This window comes from Strix aluco, chromosome 18 (genome assembly GCF_031877795.1).
Source record: "Strix aluco isolate bStrAlu1 chromosome 18, bStrAlu1.hap1, whole genome shotgun sequence".
Classification (NCBI taxonomy): domain Eukaryota; kingdom Metazoa; phylum Chordata; class Aves; order Strigiformes; family Strigidae; genus Strix; species Strix aluco.
Window position 1 is genome coordinate 1,730,025 of NC_133948.1, and position 13,694 is coordinate 1,743,718.

A 13,694-nucleotide genomic window follows, 5' to 3' on the forward strand; every position below is an offset into this window, starting at 1 on the left:
AAACCAGAGACAGTTTTACATCTGATCAGTGAACTAAAGCTGGTCATCACGATGTCAGGATTTTAGAGCTGGTACATCCTGACTTCTCACACTTGGTTTTTTATTCCTGCAGTGGAAGAGGAAGGCTAGCTCCCCCACCTCTGCCAATTTATTACTCAGCTTTGAATGAAGCAATTCTTGAACAGAGCTACACTTAAAAATCCCCAGACAAACACAACAATGATAAAATCTCTTTGGCAGGTAGAGAAGAGGCCACAGCCACTAAGAGTCAGCTTATTACTTCAAGATACTCTGGCTTCAGACACTTACCTGCCAATTCCCTTTAGTTCCATGGTACAACTCATTAAAATTTCACAAGTAAAAACTGCATTTACATTCGCGTAAGAAGTTTAGATGCTTTTAGGTTTTCTAGTTTGCCAATTGCAAGTTATGGTCAATTTTTGAGGAGGTGGTTTTGTTGTGTGGGTTTTTTTTTTTCCTACTTAAAAACAATTACTTCGCACTAAATCAAATTAGTGTTTGCCCCGTCACTGACCCCCCTCCGCCCCCCCTCTCCCCCCGCCCTGGCAGTGGCACATTTCACATACCCAACAACAGGCAAGGTCAAGGGCATGCTCATTTAAGACTGAAGCGAAAGAGATCCCAGAACAGTGATTGCAAGTAGAAATTTTAAGACTGCCCTTGCCCTTAGGTGCCCTCCTCGCAGGTGACAGCTCCTGGCTGAACCAGACCTCAAGCATGGAAACAAAAACCAGAGTCTGGCTACGGGACCCTTCTTATCAGCCCAGGCAGAGACTGTGGGCAAGAGTGAAAACCGTGATAATTTCATTAGAATTGTGCTATATGTTCCATTTTAACTAGCCAACTCTTAATTAGCACCAGGCAAGAGCTGCATTTAAAGGTTTCCTCTCCACCGTGAACTGCAGTCCAGGAGAAACAGAGACCCGAGTGTCAAGCCCTGAGCTGTCACGATGCTTTTCACCCAAAAATGTCAAAGCGCTCGGCACATCCACCTTGCCAGCCTCGGCTCACAGGACACCGGGGGAGAAGGGAAGAGACACCACATGCATCTGAAGCAGCAGAACCAAGCAAAGTGTCATTATCCGCGCTGGAATCCAGCCAAGACCCTCTCCTCCTGCCCCTTGGGATTAGCAACAGCAGTTGAGTAAGGAAATTCAAAACAGGATTTTGAGAGCCTGGGTCAAACGCGCACCTCGCTCGAGCGCAAGGGGTTGCTCCCAGGTCCTCATCACAGCCCCCGCTCCCAGAGACACCGGGCCCAAAATTGGCTCCACACCCACGTCTAGAGGCCCTCAGCCACACAGGAGAGCGGGAGAGACGTTTCCAGGCATCAGGGGCACACAAACCCATCGCTCTGATGACACGGTGCCAAGAGCTCAGTCTTGCCAGAGGCAGAAGCTTAACTCTTGGAGAGCGCGTGCAGCACTTCGGCATTTAAAGACGAGGAGGAGTGGAGGGTCACTCCGGGGGCCCCGATATTGGTCTCCCAGCATTCAAATCCACAGGCACATAAGTCTCGCTTGGCTGCTTCCACGGCCAGCGGGGAGGTGTCTGCCAAGAGGAAGGCAAGAGCAGCCAGTTAGTCAGCTCGGCCGCTGCAGGGAGACTGCAACGGGCCACTGCACGTTGGAACACATGCCCCAGGGAACAGGGCCAAGGCCCTGAAGGTCTGACACACATAACTGAACGCACAAAATCACCCCTGCATGAAACCACGCTGCCAGGCAGCTCTGCGAGACACCATCCCATGCTCGTGACATGGCTCCACACCCCACCACAGCCCTACGAGGGCCAGCATCATATCCTGCTGCTTCCAAACCCGAGCCCCCAGGACGGGGGAAGGACGCCCAGGGCGAGCAGAGGGTTACTGACCTGGTCTCAGCAGGGTGATGCCACAGCCGCCCCCGCCAGCCCCTGTCAGCTTGCTATGCAGGCCGTGGGATGCTGTCACCTGGCACAGCCTGTCCAGGGAGGGATGGCCGACTCCGATCACGTTTAAGTGGTGTTGGTTTATATCAAAGAGTTCCTAAAAGCAACCACACGTACACCAGATGAGCCCACATGGTGACAGAGGCTCTTCGCAGCTGTGGCTCCCTCCCCAGCGCAGTGCAGGGGAGCTGCCCTGCCTTCCCAGGCACCCTCCCACGCTGCTGTCTCATTCCTGCACGGAGTTCGGCCACCAGCATGTGTCAGGGCCCAGCAGCACTGAGCAGCAAGGTCAAGGCCAGAGTCTGAGCCTTGGGCTGCTCATCTGTCCCTATCCCCCTCATGACTTGTGCTGCTGCCCGCCACCGTGATAGCAGTACAACAGCTTCTGGACCCCCTGAGAAAATTCTGATCACAGGGTTGACCCAGCGCTGAGGGATCTGGTGGAGCTGAGAACGGTCATTGTCAGGCTTATGGTTGGACTGGAGGATCTTCAAGGTCTTTTCCAACCTAGCTGATTCTGTGATTCTGTGAAGCTGACAGCAGGCGTTTAGTTCAGGCACTAAATCAGAGCTTCCCGATGCCTCCCCACTGCTTCACCTCTCCCCTGTCACACGAGGGTTGAGCAGGAGGCTGTGCGAGCCCCCGTGCTGGCCGTGGGAAGGGCGCTAAGCCAGCGTCTCTCATTCCTGGCTGTCACCCTGCCTGCTCTGCAATCCATCCAGCGTAACTAAATCCAGGGGACTTCTGACACAGCCAAGTCCGAAACGGCATCGCTGGAGAGGCGATGTGGAGTTCCCTCCCCTTGTTTGCATTGTGCAGCACTTCTCCCTCCTCACGGGCAGGGCCTGGGCTGCGAGCCAAGGGGCCTCTCACCAGCACCACGCTGGGAATCTGGCACTGAGTTCCAGTCGGGTCGAGATGGTCCCTCCTTTGGGGGAGGGCAGCACAAGCCCCTCTCCCAGTGAGGCTGTCCTCTGAGCAGAGCTGCCCAGCTCTGATGAGCGGCAAACACATCTCTGCCACGCTGGCCCAGCCAGCCACAAACCCCACTGCTCCTGGAGAAAGCCACCATGGCAGCCAAGTCCAAATAGCCCAAGGGATGGACACCACACAGAGGTGGGAGTTACAGCTGCTCTCCTTCCAGCACTAGAGGTGAGGAATTAAGGAACAGAGGGAAGGGCTTGGCCAGCACTCAGAGCCTGGAGCAGGGCCAGGAACCAACACCAGGCCCCCAGGCATGGCAGCACCCTCCCAGCTCATCAGCACCATCCCTGGAGGAAGCTCCTTCTCAGCAACGCTGGTCTGGACTCGATCACCTCCCTGGCGTCTGGCGGCTCTTCCCCTCGCTGTCCTGGAGGGTGTCACAAGCAAGGAGCCAGCCAAGATGGGACCAGTCCCAGAGAGGCTCCGTGACAGGAGCCCTGGGCTTCCTCCTCCAGCTGGTGTCACCAAACACTTCCCCGCCTGCATCTTGCGGGGAGCTGGGAGGGGTGCAGCCAGCCAGGAGGGGTGCAGCAACATGGAAGGTGTCAGTCACATCACCCTCCCTCAGCTCTGCACGGGTCTCCTGCCAACACCACACCGGAGGGGACGATGTAGAAATAATCCCTCTCTCCTCCCCCGCCCCGCCCCACTCCAGAGCATTTCTGTACTGCGTTTAGACAAATGCGAGGAGATGAATTAGCCTGTCGCATGCAGAGCGCATATATCCCAAGTTCTGTGCTGGGTCGGACAGACACCCATCTACAGGCCTCTTTATATGCCTGAGCGAGGGCCTGGCACTGGCTATGATGATCCAAGACACCTGTCATCTCCTGATCCAAAATCTGTGAGGAATCGGATGACAGCTTATGACACAGTAGACTAGTTCGATGGTTCAAATACAATGCTGTCCAGAACTGCACATTTCAGAAACAGCCAAAAAAAAGAGATACATATCTCTATACGCTGCATCTATAATCAACTGTGCCTCTGCGGGCAATTCAAACCCAAGACAAAACAACAGATTCAAGACAGAAACCCACTCACTGCAGTGCTGCTTCTCGGGCATTGTGTACGAGGCTGCTGTGGTGTTTTTCAGGTGAGGATCTCAAAGCACACCTCAAATCAGTGCCCCTCTTCGCCGTCCCCCAGTCTGAGCAATAACACACTAAGGTGCAGAGGAGCTGTCTGAAGTTGTGCTGCAGAGGCTCCAGATCTTCTCCCGCTGACACCAGCTCAGCCCTCGTTAGTGTCAGCCCACCTTGAGGGGTGCAGAAACCCACCACCCTCTGGGTGAGAAGGGAGCAAAGGACTTTGCTCTGAATTCCACAGCCCCAGCAGCACCTCACCCCCGTGCAGTGGGGTGATACCACAGCCCGAAGCGAGGAGAAGGCGGCCATACCAACCATCTGCTAACGGCTGCCACAGGGTGAGCTGGGACAGCAGCTCTGTCCCACCCCAGGGCCCTCTCCTGCACCTCCAGAGCTCGTGGCTGCGGCGGAGACAACCTGCCAGCCAGAGCAAGGACAAACAGAAGTCCTGGTGTGAGAGCTGAGGGGAGGGATCCAGATGCCAACAAAAAACCGCAGCGCTGGTACCAAATGGCTCTTCATTGTCCAAGTCCCTTGGCACCCTGGGCCAGGGCAGGTTTGCCCCAGCTGGGATGCTGCCACACATCTCTACCCCACGGTCGTACGAATCAGTATTACAGTGCTCTCAGCGATAAACTTCTTCCACTTGGAAGCGTGTTTCCCCCCACCATGGCAGCCTCTCTGACTCTGGACAAAGCCAAGACAAACACAGATCTTTGTATGCACCTCATGCATCAATGTCAGGTCAGCTCTGGGCACAACTCTGTCTGTAATTCTCTGGAGCCAGGATGAGCGCAGAGCAATGGGAGCTGGCTCGGAACCAGCCCATCACAGACCAGTGGCTGCTGGGCTCTCCGCTCCTCGCTCCAGCCCTGGCAGTGACAAAGCAGTTGCTTCACAGGCAGCGACTGCCAGAGCGAGCGTGGCTGGCCGGCGGCGCAGGGAGGCCGTGTCTCGGCCTGAAATCACTCCACGTTTCTTAGCAAAGGGAAACAAAGCCTCCAGAGCTACAGGTCCACAAAGCACCAGGCCCACTCCCTCCCTCCCTCCCCACGCGCTGCTGTGCAGAGACACCAGCAGCATTTTCTGTCCCTTGGCTCCGGGAACAGCATTAAAAGCAGCGCACACATACCACGGCTTCACTCAGAACTGAACATTTCCTGCTATCAAATTTTTTTCTTAGACCTAACGCTCTTTAAATGACATTTTGATGTTCAACAGTAACAGCGTCTAAAAATACTGGCGAACAAGCCCCTTACCTCCAGCACAGGGTAATACTCTGGTGATGGATTTGCAGGCATCGCTTCCAGAACACTTTGGCACTCCTGAGAAATTGCATCGATGGAGTCCAGCACCGGGTTCATTATAGCAGGGAACTGAAAAAGGGGGAAGGCAAGATGTGAGAAGACAGCTCGCTAGTCTTCCAATATCACCGTGATGAAACTGGCCCCAGTTTCCTTGAGCTGGACAATTCCTCACCCCACGTGGGGCTACTCATTCACAGAAAAACCCACTGCAGGACAGGGCAATGGCATGCTGCTCCCACCTGCAGAAAACTGAGGAAGAGGGGGAAAACAGGCCAGAGGAAGGAACTACTCTTTTCATGGTTGCAAGCTGGTGATTTTTGTGGCAAGCCCTGCTAATGCTGGAGAAAGGGAGGTGGTAAGCTGAACCCCCATTCCCAGGGCATCTGGGCCTTCGCTAGCAGCAGACAGGACTGCAGTGACCGCAGGAGGGATCTGAGCTCCTGAGGGTTACCTCCCCACCCTGCACCAGCACACATCCCCATCCCCACGACCGCCACACCTTCAGGATCTTCTCCTTGACACCAGCCACCAGGACCTTAGTGCTTCGAGGGACTTTTGTGTTGGTCAGCAAGATCCTCAGCGTCGGTACCCTGGAAGCAAGACGAGACATCTCCTTGCCTCTTCCCTTCGCAGTCCCCCAGCAGCTCCCAAGGCCCAGACAGCTACAGTTTGTTCTGCCTCAAAAGGCCTATTTGAGCAAGACACCCAAGATAAGGAGTCTCTTAGTTTCTAAAAAGTTAAGCAGGTGCTTACGTGCTGGCTGGGTTCAGGCTTGTTCCTCTTAGATAAAAGGAACAACTGTAATAGCGCTATAAATAGGACTGTAACGTATTTACTGAAATCCTTGTTTTTCAAGCAAAATTTTTCCTTTGAAATACTATCTACGAGACTAGCCAGCAGTAGCCATTAACTGCTAATAGAGCAATTTCATGCACTGTGAAAGATTTTAATGGAGTCAGATTATACTTCATTGGCAGGAGGCAGAGGGAACATGCAGGACCTGGATTCGTCTCTGCAGCTCAGTTTTCACTCAGTCCTACCACCAGGTGAGGAAAAAGTTCCCCCTCCCCACAATGTCATTTGCTGCCAGGAGCAGATCTGTTCCTGCTGCCCATAATGCCATGAAATTAATATTGATCCTTTGCGCTGTGTTCATCTAATGTCAGATAATGACCAAACATTTCATTGTTCCCGTCCACCCCAAACCAAGACAACACTCAAACTACCCACACCCACAGCAAAATCTGGCCACAAAGCCCTCCCGCCACGCTGTCAGCGATCTCCCATCAACCTCATACCCTACAAGACCCACCCAATGCCTCTTTGACATATTCCACCCACCGCATCTAAGTGTTATTTTTAAACTCGAATATTACCTCTTTAATGGTGTGATTTTTCCTGATTGGTATCTCAGGGCTCCACCTAAAGTAAAATACATGCATTGTCTCAGTACACAGCGAGCTGAGAGATAACAGTGTCGTCAGAGACAGAAGGTCTTTCATCTTTAGAACCTCACCCAGAGCATATGACAGTAATTGCAAGAAACACCAGCTAAATGAACCATGTTCTCAGAAAGCATGAATCTGCCTAACCCTGCTGACTTAATGAGAGGCTCTGGCCGGATGTAGTTAACCCAGCGCCTTTCCCTTTGGTCTCCTCCACTCTGGGACCACATTAAGTATTTTTTAAAAGGCAAAGAGTTTGGCCAGCATTAAATCTTTACTGAAAACAAGAATCAAGCAGCGATTCCCTGGGGCAGAGCCAAGCACACAGGTTTCAAACTGGACTGAACGTGTGCACTCATGTCAGCAGCCGTCCTTCAGCATGGAATTTCATTGTCCAGAAGGAATGTTTCACTTGACTCCTACTTTTACAGAGGCATTGCGATTAGGTCTCATTAGAAAGATTATTAAAAGCCTCCAAGGACACTTCCAAAACACTTGGAAATCTCTGCTAATTGAAACTAAATGACAGCTGTCCAACTGCATTTTCTACTGCATTATCCTTGGGACAGGATTAGGTTTCTTTGTTCACGCCAGAGTGTTTAAATATCAGTTATTTGCAGCAGGGTCGCTGCCCCACGGCACTTGCCTGGGGGATGCAGATCTCTGGTGTTACCGCAGCGAGTCCCCAGCAGCCCAGCTGGCCCCAGTCCCAGCTTGCAGATGGGGCAAAGGACGACAGAAAAGGGTTCCCTCTACTTGGGTCAACGTGGGGACCTGAATTTGGGGAGTTTCTGGTCCCTCTGCTGCACCTCAGCGCAGTGAGGCATTCAGTGTCCCTGCAGCAACCCCAACCCAGCCTTATCAGCTGCAAAAATGCAACTTGTGGCATCTGCTCTCCACCTTCCCACAGCTGATGCACGCTCCACAGCAGGGAATGGAACCACATCTGATGCTCTGCCACCCCGCCAGCCTCCCCTCAGCACCCGTATTCAGCGCCAGGGAGCAGCAAACACACACATACCCCAGGTACCAACAGCATTATCCACACCCGAGGGATTGCCATGGATCACCCGCTCCCCTTGGAAGGCCCAGCTGTTAATCAAAGTCAGCTCTTCTTCTGTCCACCTGAAAGGCAAGAAAATGACTCCAATACACAACCGAAACCAGCACACGCGGAGGGAGAGAAGTCCCAGAGGCTGCAGGAGGTACAAAAGCAGCGGGCAGCGTACCAGTTGCTGTGGAAAGCCCCAGCTCTGTGAGTCCCCCTGTGCCCTCTCTCAGCACAGGGTGGGCATCGCTGTTTCCAGCACCTCACTGGCCCTGGGCGCCTCTCTGCACGGCAGCACGTAGGAACATCCCCAGCCCCGACGCTGCTGCACGGCCAGAGACAGCACGAGGGACACAACTGCTCCCCAGTGCTCCCGCTGCAGGCCAGCGGCGAGGGAGGGAGATGATCCTAGCCCTGGCCTAGCGAGATCAAATTTAACCGAACGCAAGCCCAGACCTATCCCCACCTCCCCGACACTCCGTGTTACCACACATCATGGCCCGAGATCCTGCTCACCAACAGGCAGAACGGCACATTTATAGACGCAGAAGGCACAACGTGAGAAGAGAACATAAAAGTTGCATTTCACACGTGCAACTTCAGCCTCTGATTGCCAGCTGCTCAGCTGCAGAAGCCTCACAAATTGGGTCAAAAGGTGTAGTTAGAACTGATTTACTATCTCCAGCAAAGACTTTGATTTTTAGGGATTAACTCCTAACACTTCAAGCTGCAGCGGGTGCTGGCACTTAGAGCACAGAAGGGAACCAAATGCAGATCCAGAAGGTGTTATGCTAAAAACACAAAACCAGGTCTGTTTGTCTTAAAAGCAGTCACATAAATTGGTAAGTGCTTTGAGAGTTTAAACGCTGGCACAAAGAGTTTGGTGCTGGGTCAGACTCAGCAAGGATCAAGGCCCCTGACTGAACATACTAATTAATGGGCTGCAGCAACACGAAAAGCAAACGCAGAGCTGCCAGTTACAAAGCAATTGCTGGCTGCAACTTCACCGCAATTCCCGCACAGTGATTTCTTCCCCAGCGCCTCTCGAATCCCCACTGCTCTGGGCCTGCGAGGCACGCACCCACGCAGCCCCCCTCTGAGCTCCCCAGCCCATTTCCAACCCGCTCCTCGCTCCACGCTCAAACCCTGGCGCCCCAAGGGAAGCTCAGCGCCCACAGGGAGCCCGCAAGCTCTCCTGCACCCTCCTGGGACACACTCGGACTCACATGGGCACCCAGATACACATCTCTGACCCTCCCCGTGACGCAGCGCTGCCTGCTCTGCGGTCCAGACACAGAGTGCGGGTTCCAAGCCACCGTTCAAAGGGGCTAATGCACAGCAGTATTGGATCTCCCAGCATCAGCGATGCTCTGCAGAGCTCAGAGCTGGCGTCTGGTGCAGCCAGAACGTGCAGTCGACAAGTCTTTAGAATACGGGGCCCAGAAAAGGTATTACATGATGGAGCAGAAGCACAAACATGGACTTTGGAAAAGCATCACACAGCCTTACATAAAATAACAAGAACTGACTGCTGCTAAGGCGAGGCACAAATTCTGAGAGCCACCTGCTATGTAGAAGCTGCTTCCTGTAACTCCCCACTTCCCCGGGCCTCAGCTGAATGTCTTTATCCATCTCTACACACCTTTCATTTCCCTTGCCAATATTTAATCTGTGAAGCATTCAGGAAAACAGCTCACACCACCGCTACTCAAAATAGAAGCGCAGTTTGCTGTAAACCACTTGTTTTTAATCCTCTTTGAGAGGCTGTGATTCTTCTCTACACAGGAGTCATTATATCACGCTGTTCTTTTCTTGCGACGTTAAGCAAAAACCTTCTGAAGTCTGACACCCCCATCTCTCACTTACCCCTCTGCATGCCAGCTGGAAGGAAAAAAAAAATTATGCTGTATTCAAGCTGAAACTAAGAAGCACGAGGAGGGAATGAAGACATCCTCGCTGCCTGGTTTGGATCTGGCCTTTCATTTCTCGTGCCGTGTGACTGTTTGGGAGATTTGCCTGAGCACAGCGCACAAATTGCTCTGCTCTAGGAACGTGTTTCTGGGTCAGGCTGCAAACTCTGGTTTTGAAGCAGAGCACAGTCACCCCCTCTTGCTCTCAGTCCCACAGAAAATCCACAGAAGCCAACCATAAAAGGTTGCACCTGGCACCAAGCGCACAATAGAGGGTTCTGCCACTCCAGCTGTGATACGCATCTTTAAACAGAGCCTCCTCAGACACACAGCAGAGCAGACCAGTTTTTCAAGACTGAACTCCAAGGGAAAGCAACCCAAGGGCAGAAGGAAAGAAAGTTCCTTTCACCAGCCACTGATAAAGGGGAAACTCAGTCAGGAGATCGGGAGGAAGTGTACCACATGCAGAAAACAATTCATGTGACAATGCAGAGAAACCAGGAAGGATCCTTGACTCCTTGAGGACTCAAAGCAAAATCTGGAAGATGCTCAGGGACAGAAAGGAATTTGAGGTTAAAAAAAAAAAAAAAATCACGTTAAAGTGTGTGTGTATGTTGCTTGGCAGAATAAAGCTTTTTTTTTAATGCATATCTCACACTAGACAAGGGAAATGGTGCAATTTTTACAAAGTCTCTGCATCCAGTTGCTTTTACCAGGAGAAGCGAATCGTAAAGATGGGATTCACAGGTCAGAGCCATGGGATGGGGCACGAGTGATGGGAGAGGAAGGGAAAGGAGCTGGGCTCAGGGCGCCACTGCTGCGGCCACAGCCCAGGAGTCAGCCAGAGAGACCAAGAGAGGTGCCCGTGCCAGAATTTGTGCAGGTGAAAGGAAAAACAGGGGCTTGGAGAGCAGAGCTGCCCCGGGCCGTGCACCCAAAGCAGGGAGGCTTCCCCAGGCGATGCTGCATTACCTGGCTGTGGACTCCCCCTCCTTCAGAGGGCACGAGATGGCTCCGCATGCCGTCAGCAGGGCGGCCGCCAAGCACACAGTGAAGGCGGCACTTGAACCCAGCCCAGCTCCCGTGGGCAGCTCAGACCACACCAGTATGTCCACACTGGGAACATCTCTGAAACACAAACAGGCAGGATGTAACACAACGACCTTGAATTCCATCTCGAGACAACATTTCAAAGGCAAAAAAAGATGCCAATTAGGGCTCATCACAGGAAAAGCTGGTTGAAAACTGGCAACATCAGCACATGCATACGCATCGGAGACACACGGGCTTCACGAGTGCTCAGTTAGCACAGCTGAGTAGCCTTGCTAAGCCATTGTACTAGAACAAAGCCTTGCTGAATTGGATCTATGATTAGCGCAGCTTGTCAAGCTGCTAGCAGGGGCACTTAGTAACTAAATACTTGAGTAGCACCATAAAGAGACCCTTCAAAGATTGCTGTAAACATGATTTTAAACATATTTCTAAATAAAGCGCAAATAGCCCAAATCCGTAACTGCACAGACAAGCTGATGGGGAAGATGAAACACACACGGATCCATGCCCACAGCCCCTTTTCTCCACTGAACGCATCCAGGTTGTGTTACAGTCCCTAACATCAAACCCAGGAGCTTTTCATGGGCTGGTGAGTGACATGAACTATGACCCGATGGTTTCAGAGCAGGCTGATGACAGCCCCAGTGCTATCACCAAGCAACTCGGAGACTGCAAAGCAAAACATGATGCAACTACCCATCATAATCCTTTAACCTTTATTCCTTTGCTATGAATATTGAAGTCAGGTTCTGACTTGGTTTAAAACAGCGAGCAGTGCTGTATTGGACATTGCCCTGAGCACTCGGGCAGCTATTGGTACCATCAGCAGTGCCAGTCAGGTTTAGAAACTGAAACAGCCCTCAGCTGCGGTTGCCCCAAGTTCTCCTATTTTTAGGGAGATTCAGCCCACAAGAGGGATCAGACTTAGCTCAGACAATACATTCACAGCTCATTTCTGTCACAGATTTTCCTAACCTAAGCCAGGCTGAAACGAGCTGCCTGCTGGAGGGAGGGATGTCTGTCTCTGCTTCTGCTGACTGCACAGAAGGGTGGGATGAACAGCTCTGACTTAAGCGCCTCAAAAATGAGAGCAGATGATTCCCAGTCCCCCTGCTTGGGGCACCCCACCCACCCAAACAGCTCAGCTCTGAAGGATGTCTCCTGAGGTGCTCAGAAGTGAGATTCCTTGTAATTTCTTATTTGGCCTCAAAGATTTGGTGTCTTCCCATGACCTTGTAGAAGCAATTAATGGTGAACAACACTCATGACAGCATGTTTGTTTTGGGGCAGGAAGACAGCCTTACCCATACTTAGCCGAAATAGCCAGGCACATATAAAGAAAGGCAAGAGTAGCAAGGCTCTCGGGAGCTGAGGCTCCGGCAGCGATTCCAGCAAACTCTTTCAGTGTATCCAGCTGTTCTACGCTGGGGGACTTAGATTCATCAAAGTCAGCTATGGAAGCAAGCAGGGGAGAATTTAAATACTTAGAAACCAGGGAATTGTTAAACTTGAAAACAGTATTCACAAGAACAACTGTTAAAGTAGGAAGAAACAGATTGAGCCAATTCCAGATTTCACCTACAAACTTTCTACCTGAGGATTCATGATAAAATAAAAGCAAAATCTCCACCAGCCATTCTGAAAACCCGGTATTTCCACACCCCACACCTACGTTGTAGTACAGCAACTGTCTCCCTGCCTACACGTCCAGTGCACACCCCCCACCGCTATGTAGAACTTGGCAAGTCACACTCTTTATTTAAGAACGTGGATATTCTGATGCGCTTCACACAAGTCTGAACTCCAAAGGGCCAGGAGCTGGCATCAGCGTAAGAGAACTGGTCGGTGCTGAGAGAGGTTACTGATGCTCTGACACTGCAGACTTTGTTCAGCCTTCTGCTATGCAAACGGTGCTCATGAGGGTCACAGGAGTTAACGCCAGGTCCTCCAGAGGGAAATGGCACAACCACCAGTCTGGGGCTCCACCCAGTACAAGACGCTGCAGAAATTCCAGCGAGGGCTGGCATGGGGCAGAGAGGCAGGAAAACAGGCCCTGTATCGCTGCCTTCCCCAGGACTCCTCAACTCAGACCAGCTTCAGAGACTCTTTTTTTGGACCCCCATCAGTAATACACCTGGACATGGTGCCTGGCTGGCTCCTGGACGTATTACAACACTGCCTGAGCTACGGCAGCTCTAGAACAAACCCATGGGAACCTGAAACAGGAGGAGACAGCCACGGCAAGGGCCACTCACAGGTATCGGCGCATCAGGCAGGTCACGAGAGGCACACAGAGGGGGTGTGGGTGCCTGAGTGTGAGTGTGCAGGGACACGTTAGTTCAACACACACTGAGCGTGGTCAGAGACAACAAGGCCCAGCAACACTCTGCAGCAGGAACAAATAACCCCCCGGGGGTCCCAGCGCAGTGACCGGGCAGAAAGCGCCGAGCAGGACCGAGAGCCCCACATGGCACAGGGGTAGCAGTTTCCTCCTCCCGGCTCTTGCCTGCAAACCCCCTCCGCAGGGCCTGGAGGCTGGGGGTGTCCCAGCTCCTCACGACGCCGACGCCGGGCAGGCGGACGCACACCCTGCCCTCACCGCTCGGCCTCAGCCGGAGGAAGGTCCTCAGGTCCAGCGCCACGGCCAAGGCCACCTGCGGGCGAGGAAAAGCGGCGTGAGAGGAAGGGAAGGCAGCCGGGCCGGAGCCCCGGGAGCCCCCGGCGGCGGCAGGCTCCTTACCTTGCCGTGCACCACGGCGTGCTCCCCGTGGAGGATCACCTTCCCCGGGGCGGACAGCACCAGGCTCCGCTCCCACATCTCGAGACGCGGCTGCCTCAGGGGTCCCGCGGCCGCCTCAGCCGCCCAACTCCAGCCTTGATGATTGACAGCCCCGCTCACCAATAGGAGC

At 53.0% G+C, this 13,694-nt stretch overlaps 1 protein-coding gene across 2 annotated transcripts; it reads right to left on the reverse strand.

The window, feature by feature from the left end:
- Window positions 1-1,069: 1,069 nt before the first annotated feature.
- On the reverse strand, window positions 1,070-13,655 carry MVK (mevalonate kinase). 2 transcript variants are annotated; one of them, XM_074844026.1, is made up of 10 exons: window positions 13,526-13,655; window positions 13,292-13,439; window positions 12,090-12,237; window positions 10,705-10,860; window positions 7,796-7,899; window positions 6,706-6,751; window positions 5,829-5,919; window positions 5,282-5,398; window positions 1,894-2,047; window positions 1,070-1,572 (listed from the first exon to the last, which is right to left on the reverse strand). In XM_074844026.1, the coding sequence occupies exons 1-10, from the start codon at window positions 13,601-13,603 to the stop codon at window positions 1,421-1,423; spliced, it is 1,194 nt and encodes a 397-aa protein (XP_074700127.1). In that variant the 5' UTR covers window positions 13,604-13,655; the 3' UTR covers window positions 1,070-1,420. The 2 variants fall into 2 exon arrangements, with proteins under 2 accessions (XP_074700127.1, XP_074700128.1); XM_074844027.1 differs by lacking the exons at window positions 13,292-13,439; window positions 13,526-13,655 and adding an exon at window positions 13,041-13,262.
- Between the last annotated feature and the right edge of the window lie 39 nt (window positions 13,656-13,694).